Genomic DNA, 26,137 nt, shown 5'->3' with positions numbered 1-26,137 from the left:
CCCCCGAATGCACTGCACTAGTCGTTACCAAAGCAAGCCTGAAGTCTTTGAACTTTCCTGTCCAGTCACAATGCTTTCCACAGTGGACTCACCCTGCATCCTCACAAACTGCTTCTAGCGCCCATCTCTGATAGGGACGAGTCTATGCGATCACACACGAACAATAGGACTCACTCTGTCCATGACAGCGCATTATCATCATTCTGAGGTAAGCAGCTAAAAATAGCACAGTGTTACTTCCTATCCATGCACCACCAATCTGGTCATCATTTCCCTCAGTGATATCACAATGACGCAGAACTGGGGACAAACAATAAATCAAGCAGATGAGAGATTTTAATTTCAAGGATCAGAACTGAAGCAAATCCTGGTCAGTCACATAAAGTCATCTCAGGAAAAGGACCTGAAAGGATCAAAATGAAAAATCGATATATTAATGAAAACATTAATGTATATTAATCACATTTTAATGTTAATAAACACCATTAGTAACATTCAGTGACAAAAAGTGTTAATGAAAACACCAGGAACAAGAAATGTTTTTAAACACTGAAACAAATAATGAGCTCGGCTGCGACATCTGGTTTGTTCCATTCAAATGAATTCATTGAAAATGTCATTAGTAATCCTCTTTAAATAGCGTGGGTAATCAGACAATTGTAAATTAATTTTTAACGATCCTCCAGAATGGTGATTACCTTCAGACATCATGCTGGAAGTCAGAGGACTGAATATCTCAAACTGCTTTCAACTTTATTCTGACAGACAGAGCAAACGTTTTTGTATCTGTAATATTTTTGATAACAGCTCCATCAACCATTTTTGTCTTTGGTATATGTTTTATTTCCTTAATTTCTGTTTTTTCCTCGGTGGACTTTAAACTCAGAGGTTCAGCTTCAGCATCATTTTTTTTGTAAGCATCACAAAGCCCAACTATTTGTTTCTTTATTAAAGTATTTCAAGGACCTTGTTGATCCTTGTCTCTGTGAGACACATGAATTTATCGAACCAGAAAAGTAATAAACACTGATTTTTAGTATGCTTTATAAAATTGTTTTTCCCTATTATCATAATCTCAGTTAAGCCAAACATTAACAGGAAAACAGACTAAATATTCAGAATTCAGATTTTAAATTCAGATCCAGCTATATTTTTATTGCATTTATTGTTTTTCCCCCCGATGTGCTTGTCCACATCGTGTGAAATTTGATCATGCTGTCAAAATCAAATGATGAAGAAAGGTCTTCCTGCAGTAGAGGCAAAACTTGAGGTAATAAACCATGAAGCTGTCTGGACCCACAAAATGCTGAAAAGAAAAGAAAAGAAAAGGGCGGCTCCCAAAGTAAGTCAGTCCCTAAGAACTCAACTTAAAACCGAAACGTTCACTTTCTACTCCTTGCAGCTATGTTTCCATTATTATCAGCTGTATGTGCGGGGATTGTTTTCAATGACTCATCTTTTTTTGGTTTTTATTAAGGCTTAAGGACATGTGCTTGCTTTGATGGACAGGTGTGCAATTGTGTGCAGCTATACCATATACCTGTCTACTAAGGTTTACTTGTGTCAATTCATCTCACCTCCCCATTTGTCTTGGTGTTGTTGAAGCCTTTCTTAAGGTAGCCGATCTGTGTATGCGTTGTACTGATACAGTTTACAAATGCTGGTTGCTAATTGAGCTTGTTAGCATTAGCTTTTAATGTTTTTCTCACTGTGGTTTTATGTCTATCTTTTATATACAGTCTATGATCTTCAGGTTTGTGTCCACTGCATTCTCGTATTTATGTTCCGTTCGAGTCCGTCATATCAAGGTTATACATTTTGTGAGTAAAGAGTGGTTTCATGAGTTCTTGAAGCCATTCTGTCGGCTCCGACCTATATGAGCGGTGACTTTTGTTATCAGCAAAGTGTTTAATCTACAGAGCTGCAGATTAAACACCTTGCATGGTTTTTGTTTTGAGATCAGCTGCCTACATTTAACATCCGGAAAGTATCAGCAAGATGGGATGCACTAGAATATCATACACTGTGTTAGTGGATAATTCTGTATATGCAGGTGCACAAGTGTTTTTATTAAAGTGATTAGAAATGTTTTATTAGGTTTTTTCAAGCATCTCTTTAAGACACTTTATAAACTATACAGTATCAGCTGGGCTTCATTCTGAAAAATCGGATGAAAAAAAAAAGGTGCGGAACAAGTAGCAGGAAAAAGATATGTGGAGATCTTTCAAGTTTTCTGTACATCCACAGCAGGAACCCAGCTGAGTGTTGTTGGAAGAGGATAAAAGGACTTTAGTGTCTGTGCTACAGCGCAGGGAGGGCTGTAGCTCATTTCACTCTGGATGAGTCACCGGCTCCGAGTGAATGTTCACAGAGTTGATCTCACCATCATCCATTTACCATGACTCATCAGGACATTCACATAAAATGTTATTTCAGCCTAATGAATACACTTTTTATTTCAAAACCATGAACAAGAACACACAAAGGAACAAACAACTCGGCACGATCCACGAGCCTCAATCCTCTCTCTCTCCCTCTCACAAAGAGGGGAAACCTCTTGAAGATAATGATGCTTTCAACAAGCGGGGACGATTAGCATCAACTTACTGGAAAAAAAAAAAAAAGAGCATGCTAGCAAAAGCTGAAAACCCCTAAACGCTACATGATGAGATGGGAGCATTAACAGGATAGAGATAAATCTGTTTTTAGTATGGACCATTGTATGGGCAGAAATCTGTGCCATCAGAAACTGAATTTGAATAAGTTCAATTTGAATTTGAATTGCTCAGATTGAATCTGAATTGTAACTTGAATAAATGCTTTTGAAAACTGAATTTGAATTAGTCTAATTTGAAATTGAATTTATGGTTTGAAAATGATCATCACTAAATTGAAATTGAATTTATATTTTGAAAATGAATTGATTTGCTTTGAAACTGCATTTTATCCTTTAAAAATTCAGCTCTCGAATAATTTCAGTTTCACTTCTCACCATTCAGTTTCAGTTCTACAATTCAATTTCAGTTCCAAAATTCAGTTTTTTGGAACTTACATCCGGTTCCGGTTCAAGCGCAGATTAATAGAACTACGTTTTACTAGCGGACCGAAAGTGTTACTGACGGGAATCTACAGCGTCTTGAGCTGAATTAAGACTTCAGAAGTCATTCGTCATGTCGAATGACCAGCGGATAAACTCTCAGGTTGGTAATAAATGTATTACATGTATAAGAACAAGCGTCATGTTAACAAATGATAGCTGTACAGTAACTGTTATGCTTATTGTAGCTGTTAGCTAAAAACGCTAATTTAGCGTAGTTTACCCTGAATTCAGCTTTGACAAACAAATATGATCGACTGTTTCTAGTAGAATTCCAAAGTTGTTGTCTTGGACCCTCTCAGAGTACCCCCTCTGTATGCTTGCAGAGACCCCTACAGTAAGGAAACATGCAAAACGGTGTCCAAACCTTTGTGTTTTAGCTTTATTTATGCCTTACACAGCATCCCAACTCTTTAGCTAACTTAATAACTTTAGCTAAAGTGAATAGTTAGTCTAATTCATTAGTACAGCATTACTGGATCACCTCTGTTTGAAGTGATATAATGTGATATACAACTATCACTGTGTTTAACTACCATAATAATTCTTAGGGTACTGAGTGCATGCTTAATTAGATATATTTTTTAAACATACTGCTCCATTACTATGTTTGACAGGCTGAAGTTGTCGGGTCACCTCCTAAATCGACCATCTTTTACAGGTGTTTTGTGCCAGAAATGGAGTGTCCACTGAAGACTGAAGATACTGAATCTCTACGCCTTGCCATTGATCCCTCTTGTGCCTTCATCTAGACAAGAGACTAACTTAACCACTCTCATATGCTCTGTACCTACATCACCTTCCCTGACAGTCGTAGCTTGGCTCATCTGAGGGTGAAATTATAAGAATGTGTTATTTTGCAAAGTGCTCTCTAGTGTTCCTAAATAAAATATGGCATTGAGGTCATTTCTTTTGAATTAATCCCTTCTTCTGAAATATAAGAACCTCTGCTGGTTTTAATGGCACTTTGGATTTCCTTACTTTCTGTTCCACTTCCAAACCCAAATAGATGCTGACAAGCTGACACAGTAACATGGAAGAGGGAAAGACGTTGGAAAGGACTACTACAAATAAACCTAATGCCTAACAATGAAAAGTGTAAAATAAGAACAACAATAATAATAATAATAATAATAAAGATAAAAGATGAAGTAACAAGTTTTTAGTTTTGTTTATTCCAAATGATCATCCAGATGTCTGTGACATGTGATGACAAACACCATAATGGAAGGCCTTAGTCATCACATGCTTAAACTCATCATATATTTTTGCACATGCTGATCAGGCAGTCAGACATGCTGTAACTGTGTGGTAGAAAACAGCATGAACACCATACGGCAGGGGTCTCAAACTCCAGTCCTCGAGGGCATGGAAAAGTTGCATGACTCCAGTCCACCCTTGAGGACTGGAGTTTGAGACCCCTGTCATATGGAATATGACAGGTGTGGTTGAACTGCATGAAGACTCTGAAGTTTGTCTTCTCTTCTGGCAGGACAGGAATGTGGCCTTGTCCTGTGAGCCACTGTAAGGATGTACTTAGAGTAGAACTGGACTGTCACCGGCCTCAGGCTCTTCACCCTTTTCAAAGACAAAGCAGTCATTTAGATAAAATATTAGATATTGTTTACCTGTAAATGCACAAAGAGAATTTAGAAATGTAATTATTGTCAAGAGTGAACAAGCACTGATAGTGTAATCTACAGCTGTGGCCAAACGTTTAGAGAATGAGAAGTGTTGTTTGCTTATTTACAAAGTTTGCTGTTTCAGTGATAGTTGAATATCACATTATATCACTTCAAACAGAGGTGATCCAGTAATGCTGCACTAATGAATTAGACTAACTATTCACTTTAGCTAAAGTTATTAAGTTAGCTAAAGAGTTGGGATGCTGTGTAAGGCATAAATAAAGCTAAAATACAAAGGTTTGGACACCGTTTTGCATGTTTCCTTACTGTAGGGGTCTCTGCAAGCATACAGAGGGGGTACTCTGAGAGGGTCCAAGACAACAACTTTGGAATTCTACTAGAAACAGTCGATCATATTTGTTTGTCAAAGCTGAATTCAGGGCAAACTACGCTAAATTAGCGTTTTTAGCTAACAGCTACAATAAGCATAACAGTTACTGTACAGCTATCATTTGTTAACATGACGCTTCTTCTTATACATGTAATACATTTATTACCAACCTGAGAGTTTATCCGCTGGTCATTCGACATGACGAATGACTTCTGAAGTCTTAATTCAGCTCAAGACGCTGTAGATTCCCGTCGGTAACACTTTCGGTCCGCTAGTAAAACGTAGTTCTATTAATCTGCGCTTGAACCGGAACCGGATGTAAGTTCCAAAAAACTGAATTTTGGAACTGAAATTGAATTGTAGAACTGAAACTGAATGGTGAGAAGTGAAACTGAAATTATTCGAGAGCTGAATTTTTAAAGGATAAAATGCAGTTTCAAAGCAAATCAATTCATTTTCAAAATATAAATTCAATTTCAATTTAGTGATGATCATTTTCAAACCATAAATTCAATTTCAAATTAGACTAATTCAAATTCAGTTTTCAAAAGCATTTATTCAAGTTACAATTCAGATTCAATCGGAGCAATTCAAATTCAAATTGAACTTATTCAAATTCAGTTTCTGATGGCACAGATTTCTGCCCATACCATTGACTGTTTTCTACAGTCAATGGTATGGACTAATTGAGCTCAGAAATGTAATGGCCAGCAGGGGGCATTAACACTTTTTCTGACAGGTTCATGTTCTGAGGTGCTATTTTCAGTTTGTTTTTTAATACAATGTTTTTTTTAGTGAATTTTGATTCCACTGGGATTCATAAAAAGACTGACAGCAGCCAGTGCTACCCCTCAGCCTACTAACAGATGTACCCATGGTATCAATTTGAAATTCCTACATCGCATTCACAAGATTTTCAGAAAACTTGACCTATGACCTTGATCTTAAGACTGAGGTCACATTCAAGATTTTCAGTAGATATAGCTATGGTAACAATTTGGAATTGGTACGTCATTTCGTTCTTGAGTTATTGCATATCACAAACTTGGGCGTCCATGTCACCTCCCCGCCAGGATGACGATGACGCATAATCAGCCTTTTGCAGCTGAGGGGTGATAAAGGAATATAAAACAGTTTTGTGATCAACATATCGCTCGTGCGATATCAGCTTGCAGTGTTCCTCACATTCTCTGTCTGATCAAATCACCTTAAACACAAAATAGCGAAAAGCCTCAGCTCAAAACTTCATAATGAGAGGAGGTCTCTGTGTGTTGGCCCTGAGACAGCCTGGTGACTTGCCCTTCACTCTGTGACCGATGGGATGTACTCCAGACCCACAGTAACCGGAAATCCAATAAATGGAAGAAAAGGGATGGGAGGATCATGTTATATACAGTATACTAAATACTGTGGGATATACGAGGTACCAGGGTGGCTTTAACTTTTACTTACAGGATCTAAAGTGCTGCTCACAGACTGTCTCACTATTAAAATGTAGTTTAATCATTAGGAGTATATTTTAACATATATAATACCTTAAGTTTATTTTCAGTATTGTGGTATTCAGAACAGAGTTGGACAGTGTGAAACAGGACAAACGCAAAGAATCGGAGGTGAAATTACAGGAAAAAAGAATAAGACTTAAGCATGTTTACTCTCAGAGGTGCATGTAAAGGCTTTATACTGTTTTGGTCTCTTGCATCCTCTGCTGGTACAGAGAGAAACTCCATCTGCTGCAACACTGGTGTAACACAGAGATTTGTGCACTGTCACTGTGATGTGGGCTTTGACTCACTGAGCAGAGTTTGCCTCCTTCAGTATTTGGGTCAGCGTGACTCACCGCTGTCACAGCTTCAAGGTTTTATGTAACAGTGACTAAGTTCCTTACAAGTGGACAAACTCACCTGTCTTTTTGTGTGTTTTGTATGCTTATGTGGACAAGTATCATCTTGAACCTCTTAAAGAGAAGAATGGGTCTGGACTGTGCTGACTTCAAATCTTCAAAGCGCTTTTTTGCGAGTTTGGTCTCGGTTTCAGGATTCATAATAGAGTCTGGTTTAGGCTGGGATTAGAGGGGTTAATGAATACATTATACCAACAACTGTTCTCACAAAGATTTAAAAAAAAAAAAAAAAAATGCATGTGTCTTTAATTCAAGTCCCTCGCCTCCCACCTGCTGCCCCTGAGCATCAGATGACTCTGAGCAACACAAAGCTCAAAAGATGACTCAGTGCCTTATGAAAGGACAACATGAGCCAAGTTACTGCTTTAGCCTGCAGTCACAGCTGCTGCCATCTTTACCTCAACTTTCACCTAAATTCCAAGTTCACCTGCTTCCACTGCAACAATAACAACACATACTCTTGTGAATGTAGTAGTCATGCCTACAGGTGAAGACTTCAGGGGAGTTGCAGCCAAGTTAAGTTACCGTGTCGTGTTGTACATAGTGCTGACATGGGACAGTTTTCCAGTTTCATTATACTATTTATGACTGTGCAATGATAATAAAGAGTTACCTTATCTTATCAAAGTCACCTGTGTGGGAAAATACCTGCCAGCAAGCCCATGCTTCCTCTTCATCTTGCCTGAGGTCATGAATGTTATTAGCATTAGCTAGGATGGGTGCTAACAGCCTCCCAGTAGCCAGTGTTGTTACATTACTGTGTCAGTCCATTACATGCTCTGAAATTCAGTGTAAGATGATAACCAGTTAGGAATATAAAAGTTAAGCTGCAGCCCCACCCAAATGTCCTACTGAGCACAAACACATGATCTTCCTTCTAGTGTTCAAGTTTGAGCACAAAACCAAAAACCAGCCCGATAAGACTTCAAAGCCATCACCAACCACGTGCAGGTAGGACCTGAGGCCCCAATGCTTTTGTTACCTGCTGAAAGTGAGGTCAGGTCAGCTTACACTCAGCTTTGGCATCACACTGGACTGTTTGCTGCCTTTGTGTTAGCATGCTGTCCGTGCAGATGCTTGCAAAGAGCTAATGTTGTGTCAGGAGTATAACATAGCCATTTGCATCTTGGATGCAGTTTGGACTTTACCATGAAAATAAAAATAAGTGGTCATGTCCTCGCTCCTAAGGTGTTATAGACGACTCCACCATCCTCCTCCTCCCTTCACACAATGAAATCAGCTGATTTGACAAAAAGGCATTTTTTAATGGGTTTTTTTTTTCTTTTACTGCCCATCATTCAGATTATTGAGGATCATTTCAATAAATTCAATAAAAAAAACACAACTGTAATCGCTTTTTACTCGTCCGCCACTTCACTGGTCCTACAGAAGCACAGGTACCACTGCTTTTGCATGGCAGCGTGAACATTACAGGATAAATCATGCTGAGCTTCTGTAGTTGGGCAAACAAATACGCAGAACAGGGCCCCTTTAGGATACATATCTTCTGATGTGGGTGGGGCTTCTGTCCTGAGATGACCACAATAGGGATATATGCTATTAATGACATCGTACAGTTGTAAGAGTAGAAAGGAACTAAAAGCACTTTGAGATTTTGGCTCTTGGTGATTACTTGTAAAAATGTTGAACTCTTTATTTGAAACGTTGGCCATGTTTAACATTAACATCCATCCCACTAACAGAATATATAAATGGCAGAAAATAAGGAGCAGCGTAAAGGGTCCCTTTTGAGGACACTGTTATGTGTGTTCGCTGTACTCCGTGGAAAGGATTTTGTATTTGTACCCCACACACGCCTAAATCACACCCCAGAGGATCATGTGAGAGCACTTCAGTTAGAGGAGGTGCTGGCTGGTACTGTAAATGATAAAGTAGCTGCAATACAACAAAAATAAGGACAAAAACAAAAGATGAATGTTTACTTGCAGTGTTTGACCAAAGTTTTCAGAACTGCTTATTTTGTAGAGTTTCAGCTCTATGAATAGCTGTCAGCAGTCCTTCAGTTTTCTGCATATTGAACTTTTTATAGAAACAGAGCACTCCTACAGCAAATTTATACTGCTACAGGTGTAAAGAGTACAGTAAACAGAACACAGACAAAAAAAAATACCAGAACCAATTAGCATCAGCATTATTATTATTATTATTATTGTTGTTGTTGATCCCACAGCGAGCGTCAAAAGATGAAGAACAGAACATGTCTACATTCTCTTGGTTTATATCATCTAGATGTCCTTTCAGTCCTTTTGTTTAACAGTCTGATGTCCAATCAGGTATCAGATCCTCAAAGACCTGGAAGTTCACTGGGTTTCCTCCTTTAAAGCTTTTCTACAAAAAAAAAATATGATGAGCGACGATCACTGGCAGCGTCAGATCCAACCAACCACGTCATCAGATCAATAATAAATCAACAAAATAAAAGTACAATCAGGATACGTATACGTACATCTTTATATAGATTTATAGACTTAGATCTCTCCCAGGAACAGAAGCACTAATATATACATACACAACTGCTGTGGGGCTCATTGGGTCCAATCAAAAAGAGAGGCTTAAAGACGAATCAGAATGAAGCTGCAGGAAGTCACAAAAAGTACACAAAAGTCTCTCCGGGAACTGACCAGGACCAGCTGACCACAAAGCAGACTGCATTTCCCAGCATGCAGCAGGTCTCTCACAGGCAGCTTCAAAGTAGAACTTTAGAAATACTGAGGCCCAGAGCTCCTCGCACCAAAGAAATTAGGAGCTACGAACCAAAATAAAAAATTTACCGGTTGAATTAACTTAAATTTTCCTGCTTTAATGTCGTCTCAGCAGTTTCAGGTATAATTTTGGTAGAAAGTATCATAATTGCTATCATGTTATAATTTTCTGTCCAATAGGCACAGACTGTACATAAAAGATGGATGTAGCCTCTGAAATCACCCACTGCTGGCACGAGCAAGAGGGCAATCTGAGAATCCCAGAAACACTGCACAGCTTAAACTAACCCTCACTTTGCTTTATGAGACTAATAGGAAGAAGAATTAAAATGAAAATAACGTTGTATTCAAAGCAGTGACAGAGCCCAACAACTCATCAGGAAAGGGAGATCACAGATAAGTAAGAAGTATGGTTGTTTGTCCACAGACTTCTTTTTCTAACAACATTTGTCCCCCGTGTTGGCTGTTAGTGAGAATGCAGGTATTCACTTAAATATAGAAGCTACGTCCATGTTTTATATAATTTTTAAACCAAAATTTTAAGTTTTAAGAATCAGAGGAAATAATTTATTAGAATGTAAAATTTTGAGCTAAGAATTAAAACAATGTGGAAAAATTAATAATTCATTAATCAATTATTTAAAAAAAAAAAAAAAAAAAAAAAAAAAGACCCCCCAACACAAAAAGAAAAAAAAACCTTTTTCTTTGATTTCTAAAATTGTAATTTGACTATTTATGGATTTTGGACATTTGACTGTTTTGTGCCATTTCCTGATCTTTTATAAACCTAATTATTGTTGGATTAATCAACAGAAGAACTACCACATTAAATTATTATAAAAGTAATCAGCTGTTGCTCCAACAAAAATTATTTTAACCACTCAAATTCGCCAAATCTTTAACTGAGGACAATCTGAGTCCAACATGCTAACAGCTCACAAATGAAGAAGATGGGCAACTTTTAGAAGCAACACATCGGTTTAGCAGCTGTATTAGCAGGAAACACCCAAGTAATGAGGCTGCCATGGTAAAATATGCTAAGCTACAAATTATTTCTTTAGTCAACTTTTATTAACCTGCACTTGATGCTATATTTTTCTGGTTCAAGCACAGGAAGTGAGCGCCCCCAATTTCTCATGGCCTTAGACTGAAGTGCATCAGAAGACAAAACTCCAGGTTAATTACTGAAAACATCTGAGGTGTGACTTAAAGGACTATAAACTAAAAAACAAAATAAAACAAAAACAAAACAGGGAATAAAAAATAAAATAAAGAGACTTATACGATTTAGAAGGTCATGATTAGCAGAGGTAAACATTTTACCAAATTGGAACAAAGATCAAAAATAGAACCAGCTATTTCAGTCCAACCAAACTCTGTAGAAAAAATGTTTAATTTAAAGTTACGACAGTTTGAGGCTCAGCAGCATTTTATCCGAGTTGATTACAGTAAATCAACTAAAACGAATGTTTCAGAGATATTTCAGTGGGTGGAGTTGAATTGAAAACTTCAAGCAAAACCTAAACTTCACTGAATATAGCAGATCCTTTGTTTATAGAAACTAATTTGAAAAATGTTTGTCTAAATGATAAAAGCATAGTGCTATAAGTAGCTTCTGAATTTTCCAATAGTCAATATGGAAAAATCACAAGGTCTTTGTTGATACTCAAAAACAATTTTTAAACCTGTAACTAGAGCTGAAAAAAATAACTTAGTTTAATATAATCTGAGTAATTTAGAAAAACGAGACATTTTTTATGGTTTTCTCACATTTTATATAATAATATAACTCTTTTTAAAAATCGAAATAATTGTCAAGTTACATCTGCTCCTGATGCCCTTCAAACATGACTTCAGCATAACTTTTACTACTTGTGAATAAAACTGTATTATTCAATGTTCCTCGTGCCAACATGTTAGCGGTGCTTAAATCCGCATCATTGATGTCCTATAACTATACAGGGGAACAACAACAAGGAGGACTCCTTAAAATATTGTAACCAGGATATGCACACTCATCAAGTGGACTTCAAAGGCACATAACATGAATTATCACGACATGGCCTACAAACCACCCAGATTCAGTCATGCATTTACAGAAGACACCAGAATAAACCGATGCATAGGTTCTGTGGGTTCCAATAATAGTGGAAATAAAGAGAACTACAAACAATTACTTTAAAGTTGTTTTGGATTAATGTATATGTTGGTCACCAAGTAACAAGAAATGCCAAAAACCTATTTCTTGGTATTCATGTAGTATCTTGTCCACAATATCTCTTTAACAAAATTATGTTTAAAGCATTCTTGTTGATGCAAATATCTGTGTAAATAAATCTAAAGACTAAGTCTAGACTAAATCTAAGTCTTGAAACATGGCAGCGTTTACCTTATAAAGTACATTCAAACCATCAGTCCCCTGTGGTAGTTTTGTTCTACAGTTCAGCTCATCATAGCCAGCTATGTTTAGCAAAAATGCAACCCACATTTGTCAAGCCGCTTCTTCTGAAACATCAGTGTTGCCTCATAAAGTTGCCAACAAACCGCTGTCTATTTGTGACTTTTGCTCTAAAAAAAATTTGATGCTTATTTACACAGCAAACCAGAGTTTTTCCCCACAGTAACATTTTTCATTGTATTCCACAAACTCTCACGTTCAGAGGAAACATTTGGAGTCCCAGGAGTGGCACAAATCTCCAATCTAAGGTAAGAGCAATCAAGTGACCTCAGACCATATGCCACTTAAAAATATATATATATATCTCAATATATCTCAAACCCAGTCCTTGTGTCCTCAAACTCTTTCTTGTTCTACCTTATTTAAATCTAAAGCCAGATGCAAAGTCACGAGTGTTAGCATTTGGCTCTTTGAGATGACCAGAAACCAACTAAATACTCAGATCAAATACACCAGACAATCACTGACCCAGAGTCAGTAAATTCGAAACTCCACGATCATGGTTCAACCACTGTGAGTCCACTGAACTACTGATAAACCCCGCCATCCTGGGAGACTAAGCAGAAAGCAAATCAAACACAGCCAGGCCAAAGATGCTAACAGCTTCCTGTTCTGCCTAATGACATTTTCTGACCAGGAAGTGAGTACCAACTAAAATAATCAAATCAAAAGTTCTTTCTGTAAGACTGAGTCACACAAAAACTTTATCCACAATCAAAATGCATGAAAAAAAAAGGCAAAAAGACGTTTGCTGCAACAACAGAAAAGTCTCAAAAATGCTTAAAACATAAATTTAAAAGGGCAATCAAGTAAATTTATAAAATAAAACAAGCAATGTTGAGTTCCAGCGAAAAAAAATCAATCTGTCAACACTTTCAAAGTGTGTTTGAGTTTTCTCTGTGCTGACACACTCTGATATCTCTTCAGAAACCAAACTAAACTTAACAGTTTAGCAGAGAAATAAAAATCTGCTGGTCAGCCTCATTTGTGATTGGTTGGAGGGGGTAGGAGAGGGGCAGAGCGATCATTGGTGATGGTCCTTCTGAGCTTTACTCCTCTAAGAAGGGTCAACATGTTTCTGTTGCCTCCTCCATCTCCTTCTTCTTCTTCTTCTTCTTCTTCTAGGGTGACCTGCTCAGGGTTTTGGTCCTGGCTGGAGGGTGGAGGAGCCTGGGGCTGGTAGTTGATGTTGTTGGGCACACCGGAGGGCTCTGCCTGAGTAGTGTAGGCCTGGTGCTGCTGTTGCTGCTGCTGGAACAGCTTCTGTTTCTGCTGCTGGTTCAACTGCAGCTGATACTGATCGTGCTGAGGCTGCAGCTGCTGGGCTTGCTGAATCTGGGGCTGTTGGAACTGCTGCTGCTGCTGCTGATGTTGAAACTGCTGCTGAACCTGTTGCCATTGCTGGAACTGTTGCTGCTGAATCTGTTTCTGCTGCTGGAACTGTTGCTGCTGGAACTGTTGCTGCTGAATCTGTTGCTGTTGCTGGAACTGTTGCTGCTGAATCTGTTTCTGCTGCTGGAACTGTTGCTGCTGAATCTGTTGCTGCTGAATCTGTTGCTGTTGCTGCTGAATCTGTTGAATCTGGAATTGCTGGTTGTGCTGTTGCTGTGGTTGACTGTATTGCTGATGTTGCTGGTATTGCCTCTGTTGCTGTTGTTTGACACTGTTCCCTCCCTCAGATGGCAGTGAAGGAACAGTGGGTATGGGCACTGGGATGGGCATCTGGCCTGGGACAATCTGGTAGTATGGGGAGGAGGAGGGTGGTAAAGCACTAAGGCTCTGGGTGGAGGTGCAGAGTTTACTGTGACCTAAACCTACAGAAGAGGGCACTTTGAAAACGTTCTCATCGCTTCCGTTGGTTCCGCCGAGGGGTTTGAGTGGAACCTGCGGGGTGGAGATGGGGATGGGAACCCCACCACTGATTGTTCCTCTGCGAAAAGGCGGCTTAGATGAAGGTTTGCGCCTGATGGTTGCCGTGTGGGATGGCATCTGGCGGTTAGACACACCACTCAAGTCGGACTCAGCCAATAGGCTGACAGTAGAGGCAGGACGCTTGGAGTGGATGAACTCCCGGTACTGGAATCTGAGGTCGGAGTTTCTCGGGATGGTCGATGACTTGTCGAAATCTGACTGGCTGTTGCCGTGGGAGAGGTGATGTAAGGAGATAGAGTCAGTGTCTCCGTGGAGAGAGATGGACTCATAGTCGACTGCAGAGATGGGGAGAGAATGTTAAAATGTTAGTTGCTCTGCTTTCAGGCAGACCTTTCATTACCTCTGGATTATCTCAGTGACATTTTTTTTTTTTTTTTTGTAAAGGGTTCTCATCTGCTCACCTGACAGACAAACAACAGAAGCAGCAGGAGCACATAATCACATCAGTGACTCACTGTCATGTTTGTGAATGAACAATTAGGGGATGCATCATTGTGGAAACTCTTATCAAACAAAAACAGGGCAACATGCAACCTAATTACTTTTAAAACGCATGCAAAGCTCCAGTTCAATGTTCCAAATAATAAGGTTAAAAACAGACGTCAATTCATGGCAACGACATTAAATTTGAAAAGGTCAAACACACACACAGACACACACAGGAGGAAGTAAATTACAGACAAAGCAGCTGAATTTGTTTCTAATGTTCTGTTTGTTTTGGGTTCCAAAATTAAGTAAAAAAAGGGACTACGTAATTTAAATGCTTCTGGCAGCTTCTCATCTGCTAGCATCAACACCAGAAATATGAAATGTGAGTAATTAATGTCTTCTCTTTGCAAGCAAGTGTGATGGGAGAAACCTCAGTCTCCTATAAGCTGGGTGACTAAGCTAAAAAAAAAATATATAAATAAATAAATTCCATACCTGGATTAACGTTGTATCCAAAAATGTATTAATTAACTTAATGGGTAAAATAAACAATGTCAGCTTGTCCGCCTGATGCCCTCACAGCAGTGTCACAAGATTTAGCCAATTTTTACATCACTTTATACTTTGATACAAAAGGAGCTTTATTTATTTATCTATTTATTTATTTTAAAGGATCTGCTGGGTAAGCAAGAAGTGACTATCCAGAGAAGTGTTGCCTCCTGGGCACCATGCTTCACAAGTGAATCATCGATAATTTGCTGATGTTTAAAATCGCAGTCCTGAAGCCTAGAAAATGCTTATGTTTTGTAACACTAACACTGTAAAATTGAGAAGAGAGATTTTATTTTCCTTGTGCTTGATAACCGAGATAACAAGAGGAAACTGCAGCCACTAATGATTAGGTTATTAAAATTGGCCATACAAGTGCCCTGACAGGCACCAAAATTAATAATTTTATCGTTGCCAAAAAGATTCTAATATTTGAAAATAAGGACAACGTTTATTGCTTCTTTTAAATAAACAGTGCTCTTTCAGCTGATGTAAGATCTTTAATAGATGAACCAAAAGTAGATTTGATGGTATGTTGGACGTGACATAAGCAGACAGGCAGGCAGGCAGAAATACAGGCAGTCAGAGACCTACCATAGATAGGAGGATCTCTCTTTACAGCTGGAAGAGAAGGAAGGCAGTTTAACCAAGAAAACACAAAACTACTCAAAGAAATACAACAGGAAAAGAAGTAAAGATGAGCTGATACACCAGAAAAGCACAGAAAAAACAAGTGAACAGCAGGCAGGTCAAGAGAGTCAGTTTCACTGTCAGAAATCAGAAATGACACCCACTAAAGGGTAAATCCGAGAAATTCAGCCAGACAAGCAGCAATTCACACCAAGGTTATGGCTCCGTGAGAGAATGGGTTTCCATTTTCATAATAAACACAACATCTAATTGCTTTATTGTTGGCGGTGCTGCTGCCACTTTAGGTTGTATTTGGATCACATGATGTTCGTCTCGGCCACATAGTTGGTTCAAACAGCTTTTAATCAAGAGCTCAATTCGATTTTCTATTATCTCTAGGACAAAAACAACAGCAACAAAAAAATCCTAACAGCACAGTGAGCTGTGTTTAGTATAAATAAAAAGAAGTGTTGTGCTTTAATGTACTCACTGTGGGTGTGTATAGTGTCCTCGGAGCAGGACGGGGTGGTTGTTTGGGTGCTATAGCCGCTGGAACAGTGCAGAGAATCTCTGCTGCTTCTCGGGGCGTCAGAATTCAGCGCACCCAGTGACAATGCCAGCTGATCCTGGGCCAAGCAGTGCTAAAGGAGTGAAAGAAGGAGACGGATGAGGTTACAACTTTTCAACTAACGAAAGATCTATATACTCCCGCAAGATCATGCTTCTCATTCACTGTTGACCATCCAGCGGTCAAAGCTTCTGTCCAAAGTGACATCCGCAAAACTTTTGTCAAGCTTTTGAAAGTGTGGTTGGAGGACAGGGGGTGTTTGTGCTATTTTATGTAAATATTTTAAACGTATTCAGCATTAATTTTTAGCAACCCTTTTATTTATTTATTTATTTATTTTTTTATAATAAACTACTTTGGATTGAAAAGTGCTATAAAAATAAAATTCAATAGCAGAAATAGGACAGAAAGGCATTTTCTTGGCTCATAATCGGCCTTCGGGATTGTGACGAGGTAAATAAGCACAATATAGTAAAGGCAGTGCATTTAGATCATAATCATGAATAAAAATACGTTTTATTTAACGTTTCATTTTTTAAAGTGTTAACATTCTGTAAATGTTTTCATTATTTCCAGCCAAATCAACTTGAGACACCAAAAATTCCTCTATGGAGGAAAATCCCTGTAAAAGAGCTTTTGCATATGATCGACCTAGCTAACAAACAAAGCTAACAAAGTGGCTCACAACTTTGTTAGTTTTGAGACTTTTTAATAATCTATGCTCGTCCTCTGCCTCCTGCTGGGTTATCAATATGCCTGCATGTTCAGGGCTCCAGGTAAAATAAGTTCAGGTGTCTTTTAATTCATAAAGTCAATTAGTGATGAATGTAATTTGAGTATTTGGAACAAGTTTTTTTATTTATTTATTTTGCTTTAGAGAAAAACCACAGAAGCAGCCCGCTCTGAATGTCATCTTTGTAGTTTTAACTCCATGACTGTCAGACTCAGAACATCACCTGTGCGTTTAACCACAGGATGTTTGCACAAGAACCACCAACCACCTTTTAGAGCCTGTTTAGCACCAAAAACACCAGTTCACCACAAGGATCTGTATGCTGGCTGAGAACATCAACTGTGACAATTTCACACAGATGAAATACAAAGAACTTCTCTTTTTTCCCCGAAGCACTTAAACTGTCACAGTGGAGTGCCATAACAGCACCTCCTGGTTCTTCCTGTCACTCCCTGAAAGCAGGAAGCAAGAACATGGGAGGACAAAGAAAAGGAGGAAAGCAAAACAGACAAGGTACTGATAACAGTAGAAAGAAACAAAAGAGAAGAGGAGCCGCCATAAGATTAGGGGTGCAGATCATTTTAGTCCTCTGATCTCCTGCTGCCCTCTGGTGGATGATTTGGTTATTTTAAAGATCCAATTCCGCTGTTTTTGAACTCTATAATATACCATTGAAAATACACTTGCATGCATTTTCTGACTTTTATTTATTATGTTTTGTTTTAATAAACAGTTTTTCTTAGTTCATAGACTGGATCAGTAAACAAAAAATATAAACGTAAAATAAACTCGTGTCTTCAGGGATGTTTAGTACAGCATTATTTTACTTTAATATTTATCATTAGTTTTGATTTTTAATTCGTTCTCGTGAATTTTTTTGTTACAGTTCCATTTCATTTCAGCAATTTCCACAGTGGTTTTTCTCATTTTAATTCAGCTGTTATTAGTTTGTGGGTTTTTTGTTGTTTTATTTAAACAGAAATTTAAATACATTCATGTATTGTTTTGTATTTTTCTTTTAATTTCTATTTAGCTTTTTATTAGTTTTTCACTTTAGTGTTGTTTGTTTGCTGCTACAGCTTTGATGTTTAAAAATGTTTAATATTTTGGGGTTTTGTTTTAACATTTGTGTTGTGAGTGTTGCAGGTTTACATTATAATACACAAACAACCCTCCCAGTCTCAATAAAGATGGCATCAATTCCTTCCGTATGCTTTCCAAGCAAACACAGTTTGTTTGTTGTTTTTTAAATTATTTTAGACAGCACACAAATACTGTTTCAGTTAGTTTCATGTAGACTGAAAGATACAGATGAGATTTTACAAGAACAATCACCAGAATCCAAATATGCTTTCTGTGGGTTTTACCTTTCCAGATGCAGACATGGCGCGAGCTCGCTCTCCATGTATGTAGGCATTGTGTGGAGGGGCCAAGAGGCCGTTCTCCGCCCCTCCAGTTCCCCCAGAGGCCAGCTGATTGGTGGACCCAACTGAATCCTGTCATTAAGAAACCAAGTCAGAGCGGATCAAAGGTACAAATCATCAAATGTAGAATCACAAATCAACCGCAGAGAGTACAGAGAGTATAGTTCTGTTCAGCCATCATAAAAGTCTCTGGTGGAAAGAAATTGACAGAATATACATTTGTAATAAAAGCTTGTAACTTACATCCATGTCAGCACAGCCATCAGTTTTAATCAGATGTGTAAGAAACAAGCTCTATTTTCTATATATCAGACTTGCATAATGGCTGCTGATGTTAGACCATCAACACGACATGTTAGCAGTTCAGCCAGCGTTTTACTGAGAGAAACATCACACAGAAAATACTTATTTGTCATTTTAAAAATATCAATAAAAGTTCCTCATTCAACAGCAACATGAACCCTTAATGATTTTGTTCTTTCTCACGTAATTTTGAGATAATTTCCTCAATTTTAAACATAAATTTACATTTTTATTACAGGACGACTGACAAGACACCACTGACAGCAATAATGACACCAGTTTAAAAGGCCATTACGCCAAAATTCAAGAACAGAAAGGGCGTCTTAGCGGCGGGAGACAAATAACAGGTTTTTGAGATAAGGAGAAGGCTTGCTTTTGAGGTGGGATGAAGCAATCGTGTTATTTATTAAATAACAGTGTTAACAAGGAAAAAAGTAAAATAAATATGTCACGTTTGGCTTTGTGTAAAGCCATTAGTGGACGGGTTTGATTTTTTTTCTCTTTTTTTAAAGAAAACAAATTATTACATTCACTGCTACTGAAAATAAGGAGTGGGATGTTATGAATCTTTTAAATGTCCAGGTGATCGTATATCAAAAATATATTATGGGCAGTTTTTTAGAATTCCTAATCCAAAAATCCAACATCAACTAAGCTAAAATGACCACAGCATTTCCAGCTAAACTCCTGGCTTAGAGAAAGCAGTCAGGGAAGAGACCTGACTTTTTTTTCCTTAAAAAAAAAAAAAAAAAAAAAACTCTAAAGAAGTGTCATTTTGAGTCTAAAAGCTATCAAGAAAAGTAAGGTTTTTCTTAATTGAATATTAGTACAGTACTTAACTGTAACACATAAATCTGAAACATAAGCATAAAAAAGTTGACACAAAACCACTTTTAAAGAGAATGAAAAAAAGAAAAGAAAAGACACTGATAAATAAACAAATACTGCAAATACTCACACAATTACAGAGTCCCTAGAACTGTACTTGTGAAGGCTCAGAAACATTTTTTATGGAATGGGATCAAGAATTACGTCTAAAATTACAACAAAATGGATTTGAGATATGAGATCCATCCTGGGACACTGAGGGTGGAGGAGGCCGTAGACAATTAAAGGTGAAACTGAAGGTGTGAGCTGATGAAAAAATGTGGAATTAAAAAAAAAACAAAAGAGGTAAAATAGCTGGAGCCAATGTGACATTGAAACCAGATTCACACCAATGGAAGACAAAAGGGTCAAAATCACAGGACGGCACTCGGGTGGTCGGGAGGAATGTAATAGTTATATAGTTTTTTCCTCACAGTTTTCAAATCCCTGCGGCTAAAGCGGCGACTCTCAGCGGGGCGGTGGCCATAGCCAGCTGCGTAACCATAGCGACCACGGCTGCCGTGACGGCCGAGGCGAGAGGGGGAGTTCCCTTCGCTGAGAGATCGACCGCTTTCATCGCAGCCGGTGAGCAGATAGGGGGAGGAGCAGCGCTACACACAGGAAAGGGTTAGAGTGGCATGTGTTTGTTTTTGTTGTTACTGTTACAAGCTTTTATTTTGAAGATCCTTAAAGCTGACAGTGTCATTTTAAAATGTGGATGAAGCCTGAAGAATGTGGAGTGTACAGCATTGCAGGAATGGTATATTTAAGTGAAATGCACCTTTAAAGATATTGAAAATATTTGACCAGAATTTGCTTTATTTATTGCGGAAATTTGATTTAAAACTATAAAGTATATACGTTTGAATGAATAAGAGTATCTTAATATCACTGATGTACAGTATATGGCTAGAAATCAATGGACAGCCCCAAATGCTACACTTGTGATTTCTGGGCATTAATCTGCTGCTAACATTTGCCCACATTTGTTCCCATTCAGCCAGAAAGGTTTTAAAGTCCAACAATGAGGTTGGGGGATCTGGCCTAAAGCTGAGCGCACACACACAACTGTCAGGCTGATTTTAAATGCACTTTGGAAGCGTCGGCCATAAGCTATTTAAGAAAGATGGACATAACCACCGTGCCCTCAGCTATATTTTGCATTTTGAACTGTCAGTACAGCATTTTTGGTGCTGCCATTTTACATATATACACCTTTTTTAGCCAAATGTTAAAATATTTGGACAAGAGGATGAAGTGATTCTCTGTTAACGTTAGCAAGCACAGTATGGATGCAGTGCAGAAAGTTCATCTGAATTAGAAGGAAGTTGCTTTCTACAATTATATAAGAAAGATTTACCATTACTGTCCTGGAAATAAAAAAACTGAGCTAAAAGACACAGGAGTGTGTGAAAAGGGATGACCATGTACTTTTGGCCACATAGTGTACAATATATTCTTAACAGTATTTTTGAGAACAACAGAAATAAAATTGTTGTAACAAAGGTTAAAAAGTGCGTTACCTGCATGTGTAGTCCATCCACAGCACAGCTGATAGAGTCCAAAGAGGGAACATGTCTCACTGATCCTGACTGGTAGCTATGAGGCCAAGACACAGAAAATAAGAAATGAAGAAAGAAAGAAAGAAAAAAGCAGCGACTGTCTGGAATGTGAAAATCACATAATAAAGAACTTATTTAAGAATTAAAAGCCATAAACACTGCAAAACACAACAAAGTGAAAGAGGAATGAAGTTGCTGCTATAAGCTCAGTGAAAGTTTGAAATGGAGCCGAAAGCCAGTAATATAACACGCTTTGTTGTGATTGTCTGTTTACACTCTCATCCTGGACATCTCGAGTTATCACCTCTGCACAACGTGCACACTCTCATGTGCGTCAGTCATAAAAAGGCACGACTTTATGACTGTAACTGTCCAATCTGACACTTTGATTATCACAACTCAGAAAAATATGTAGTCTGAGCCTGGATTTAACTTTGACTTGCATCAACTTGCACAGAAACAAAGTTTAAGGTGTGATTTTTAAATATAGTGCAGTACACACAGTAAAGTTACAAACACTGTGACAAAACATCAAAATGAAAAGAAAGCAGCAATGCACACTGATATTATTAGAATGTGAAATGAAGTGATATGAAATACTGTATGTTGTAAACTGATATCAGCTTTGGTGTGTAACCCACCTGCTGATGCTGCTCTTCCTGGAGAGAGTGTTACTGGGAGAAGCTGGAGGTGTCTGATAGGTGTAGCTGAAATCAGAACCTTTAAGGTCCAGGATCACCTGTAATACACACAAAAGACAGCTGTGGTGTTTTTCCTTTTATTTTCCAAAGTTGGGATGTTTCTACTGAAGGCATAAAGCTCAGAAATACAGGAAGTGCTGAAGCTGGAACTATATTCAGTGGTGGATTAATACACATTTGCAACTCCAGTGGGTATTACCAGAACCAAGTTAGTTAATGACAGTGTGGGTCAAAATAAAATACAGCGTGTAGTTTTCTGGACAAAGATGGGTCTTCGCAGATAAACCATGCTTTGCATACATACACAGCACTTTCAGTAGAGCCAATCACTGTTGGTCGTAGTCTTTTTCTGACATTTGCTGAAAATAAGACACAAAATAAAAAAACAAAACATCATCTGCCTTGAAATTGCTAATGTACTTGGGCGGGGCCTTCCAGGCATATTAACAGCCACCTAAATGTTTCTGGCAGCTTGAGCATTTTTTATAATCTGTCAGAGAAAACAATGTCTTCACTCTTATGTTGAAATTTAAGGTTCTTTTAATCTTTTTCATTCAAGGGGGAAAAATGAATTTTTTAATTTTTTTTTTAATGCAAATTCGTTTTTTTGTTGTTTTTTTAAATGACAAGGACCTGCTGATTAAATGGTTTGTCATGCTGGGCTACTTCTTTAGAGAAGCCCCACCTCCATGTGTTGAATTGCTTTGATCTGCAGTAAGCGGAAGAGCCACAAATCATAACCTGTTGCAAAAACTGATCTGTGTGCTGCAACATTAAGTTCACCAAGGTTGCAGAACAAGAGCTACTGTCAACTTGTCACAGCACTTGGCAATTAAAATATTTGTGGATGAGAGTCTCCCACCACAGAGAATCCAAATCTGGGGAAAACAGAGTAATAGCACTAAAAGGGTAATATTAGGCCTGCAGAGGGTGCTAGAGAAAAACTGAGAGATCAGTAAAGATGGAGAAGATGGTTAAGGTACCTGCTCGCTGGCTGGTGGAAGTTTATTGGGTTCAGCTGTCAAGTTTGTCAGATCTTCCAGAATGGTCTGCAGGTGTGTCACCTCACCCAGCATGTTGATCTCATGGTCCTACAAGACAAGCTCCTTTTATTTTACTTTGCCAGATTAGAAAAGTCTGAAAAAGTCTTGTTCTGTATCCCTCTTTCACACACAGACACACACACACAACTGACCAGCACAGGCTTCAGCATGCTGACAAAACTACAGTATCGAGCTCTTTCTTCTATCAGTGCTCTGCACACAGCTCGCTTCTCGGTGTCCTCCAGCACAGCGTAGCGCACATTGACGTCCTGCAGCGCGTTGTCCAATTGTCCCCGAGCTTCATCCTTCCCTAAAACACAAACAGGAGGAACTGATGGTAGATCGGTCCAGATGATAGAAATATATGGAGACAGCAGAAATGTCTGTAGTCCAAAGCAATTCTGATATTTTAGCTTCATGATACAAATCACCAGTATTACACACACACTCCTGGAACAATGATGAGAGGACAAGAGTATGTAGAAGAAAAGGCTCATGATAGAGCCATCGTACAGACGGATGATGGCCCTAAACGTACAGCAAACGCAACTCAAGAAACCCTTAAGGCAAAGAAATTGACTTCTCCACTTCAGCTCATCTAAAAATGTTTTTCACTGCAGGAAGGAAAAACTGAGGATAAAATTACCACAAACAAGCAGAAACAGAAGGCAGCTGCAGTAAAGATCTCAAAAAGAATCCCAAGGAATGAAACAGCTGTGTGTGGAGGAAACCACACAGAAACTTTACATAGAAATTCGTGCAAATGAATGATAGGCATCGTTTTAGTTTTCCAAACACTTTTAAACCTGTGAAAAATGCTATGTTTAAAAACCATCTGTAATTTTGTAACAGTATATACATTTATTTTGTGTAAAACCCATCAAATGAAAGCTGTGAGTCTGCACTTAATTACATTATCACCACAATGTTTCCCACTGTTTAATTTTAATTTGATTCGGCGTTAATTTGTTTTTCGAAAAATGAGGATATTATGCAAATGTCCTGATGCTTGATTACACAACAGTGAAAAAATTCCCACCACGCCATCTGTGGTAAAAACTTTCACAAATCCATCCTTAACTTTTTGATCAACTTTCTACTGCAATATAACAACCAGCTAATGTTAAATCTAAAAATATTTGCTTTTGGTGTATTCATGGTGTGGAGGCAGTTAACCAAAGCAAGTATCACAGTTCTTATAAACAACATTAACATTAACATCTCTTCCTTATAATGAGCAATACTGTGTGTGAAGGAAACCACACAGGCTCACAATGTGTTACCCATATGCTACCACCAGAGGGTAGAACAGCACCACATAAAAGCAGTGAAGAGACACATGCAAACACACACACGCAGTCAGCTGTTTGTCACACACCCTGCCCGGCCTTATGTTCAGCGCACACAGAAGGATAAGTGCCTAAAATGTGAAAATTAGTATGGCAATGTAGGATTTCCCAGCTCAGATTAAGAAGACTGAGCGTTTTGTCGTTAACAGGCATCTTGCATGCTTAGAATTCCTTCAATAACGTGTCAGTAAAAGGCTCTGAGTAATTGAGGTGCTTTAGAGTGGGATGGAATTTGAGTTTGAGGAAGAGAAACGGACATTGGTTTCCCTTTCTCTGACTCCTTTGATTTGATTTACTACATTGTTTACTGGACTCTATGCCAGCATGTGAACCATACCAGGCTTGTCACATGAGTCATGAGAAGCCCTGAAACCCAGCTCACCACTGCAACAACCTCGAGTCTTTGTTAGACAATAATAGCCTTCACAAAGCTAGCCATGGGACAGTTCAGGAGTGATCTGCCTTGAAGATGATATTTTACAGTTCTGTCATCACCATTTTAGCTCTTATTCCTCCCTGTAAAGCAGACTGGGTATTATGCTTAGCTGATGCCTAAAGCCTGAAACCTTTCTAATGGCCATTAGGGAATAACTCCTTGTTAGTCCATGACAAAATTACCCTATTGCTCTATAGACTTAGGAAACACTTTCCAGGTGAAACTCTGATCTCAAATGCTGGTTTCGAGTGTTATTAAAACCAAATTATATATATTTTTTACATTATGGTCCTCATTTGACTCACAAAGTAAGATAAAGCAGCTGGCCTCTTATGAGTGTGTAGTATCCCCTAGTTTCTCAATTAGAAAACACCAAGATGGCAACTGTAAAAAAAAAAGTCTGCTTAAAGTTTCACAACAAAACTTCGGTAACTAATGGGTGGCATCATCTTGTCTTAATCTTTGATACAGAGTCTATTCTTTTACACCGCCAGCCATTAGACCTGAAGAGGGCACATTAACTGAGATAAAGTGAGCAAAGGCTTATATATGAACAACTGAATTCAAATATGACACACAAAGTGCTGAATTGTGTTAAATGCCAAGTATTTGGTAGACTGAAATCCTAACGTCCTGGATCCTTGATTCAAAAAGCATCAACTTTTCTCCAAATTTATTCAGTCTGGTGCACTCCAAGGTTCCAATATAAAGATTACATACAAAAAACAATCCATTTAAATGCTGCATCAGCTTTCAGCTAGCTTACAATGTGCCAACTGCATCCTGCACCAGCACACACGGTCATGGCTGTTTTTATGAATATGGACTCGTCACTGACAATCATCAAAATGTAATTTTTGCCATTAAAAAAACCCCCAAAAACCAAAACACTCCTGAATACACACTTTTGAGTCAAAGAACTTTTTTTTTTTTTTCTCACCAGCTCACAGAAGGCTCTGTCTCTTCAGTGAACTGTGATCAAATCCGTTCCCTCATTTCTTTCTTTTCCACTCCAAACTAACAGTCTTCATGCCACACTGACAGGCTGTAGTATAAGGTCAAAGCTGCATAACTAACAGATATTTCCACGCAAGATTCTCAGCGTCTCTCCACTGGAGCCCACAAGTTTCCACATCACACTTCTGTAAGCTGCACACTGGACCTGCTTGTACCTACATGTGCTAAACTCATTTAAGGTGAGTGCAAAGAAACTTTCCCCTTTTCAGCAGACAAACGTAAAAACAGCCTTCTGGTGTCAGAACCGGCACATACGTCATTCTGCTGCGAAGTTCAAACATCCAAGTGGAGAAACAAAAAGCAAAGCACATTTTTGAGACCAAATTCTTCAGGATAATTTTCAGGATTCCCTTAAGAATCTGACCGATTTGTTGCACTAGAAAGATTCTGAAACTGA

The 26,137-nt window shown here is 38.4% G+C and overlaps 1 protein-coding gene and 1 long non-coding RNA gene across 4 annotated transcripts in view; one reads left to right on the top strand and one right to left on the bottom strand.

Annotated features, from left to right (window-relative positions):
- The first annotated feature begins 2,718 nt into the window (after positions 1-2,718).
- On the top strand, positions 2,719-4,001 carry LOC146574728 (uncharacterized). The gene is made up of 2 exons (XR_014892577.1): positions 2,719-3,200; positions 3,759-4,001. It is a non-coding gene; the product is annotated as an uncharacterized LOC146574728 (long non-coding RNA).
- A 4,261-nt stretch (positions 4,002-8,262) lies between these two features.
- Positions 8,263-26,137, bottom strand: part of mtss1 (MTSS I-BAR domain containing 1) — a 78,512-nt gene continuing 60,637 nt past the window's right edge. Inside the window, exons 8-16 of one of the 3 annotated variants that reach the window (XM_085274640.1) lie at positions 23,091-23,248; positions 22,879-22,986; positions 21,836-21,933; positions 21,156-21,231; positions 20,067-20,243; positions 18,406-18,534; positions 16,228-16,378; positions 15,702-15,728; positions 8,263-14,404 (exon numbers count right to left, since the gene is read on the bottom strand). In XM_085274640.1, coding sequence (XP_085130766.1) covers positions 13,179-14,404; positions 15,702-15,728; positions 16,228-16,378; positions 18,406-18,534; positions 20,067-20,243; positions 21,156-21,231; positions 21,836-21,933; positions 22,879-22,986; positions 23,091-23,248 — 2,150 coding nt within the window. In that variant the 3' untranslated portion in view covers positions 8,263-13,178. The remainder of the gene's footprint in view (positions 14,405-15,701; positions 15,729-16,227; positions 16,379-18,405; positions 18,535-20,066; positions 20,244-21,155; positions 21,232-21,835; positions 21,934-22,878; positions 22,987-23,090; positions 23,249-26,137) is intronic. The other 2 variants (XM_085274641.1, XM_085274642.1) reach the window with 2 other exon arrangements.

Source organism: Mchenga conophoros, linkage group LG5 (genome assembly GCF_057382185.1).
Source record: "Mchenga conophoros isolate Kocher_MC1m ecotype Shallow Benthic linkage group LG5, M_conophoros_male_GT1.1, whole genome shotgun sequence".
Classification (NCBI taxonomy): Eukaryota; Metazoa; Chordata; class Actinopteri; order Cichliformes; family Cichlidae; genus Mchenga; species Mchenga conophoros.
Note: the sequence above shows the minus strand (reverse complement) of the source record. Positions and strands in the feature narration are given on the sequence as shown.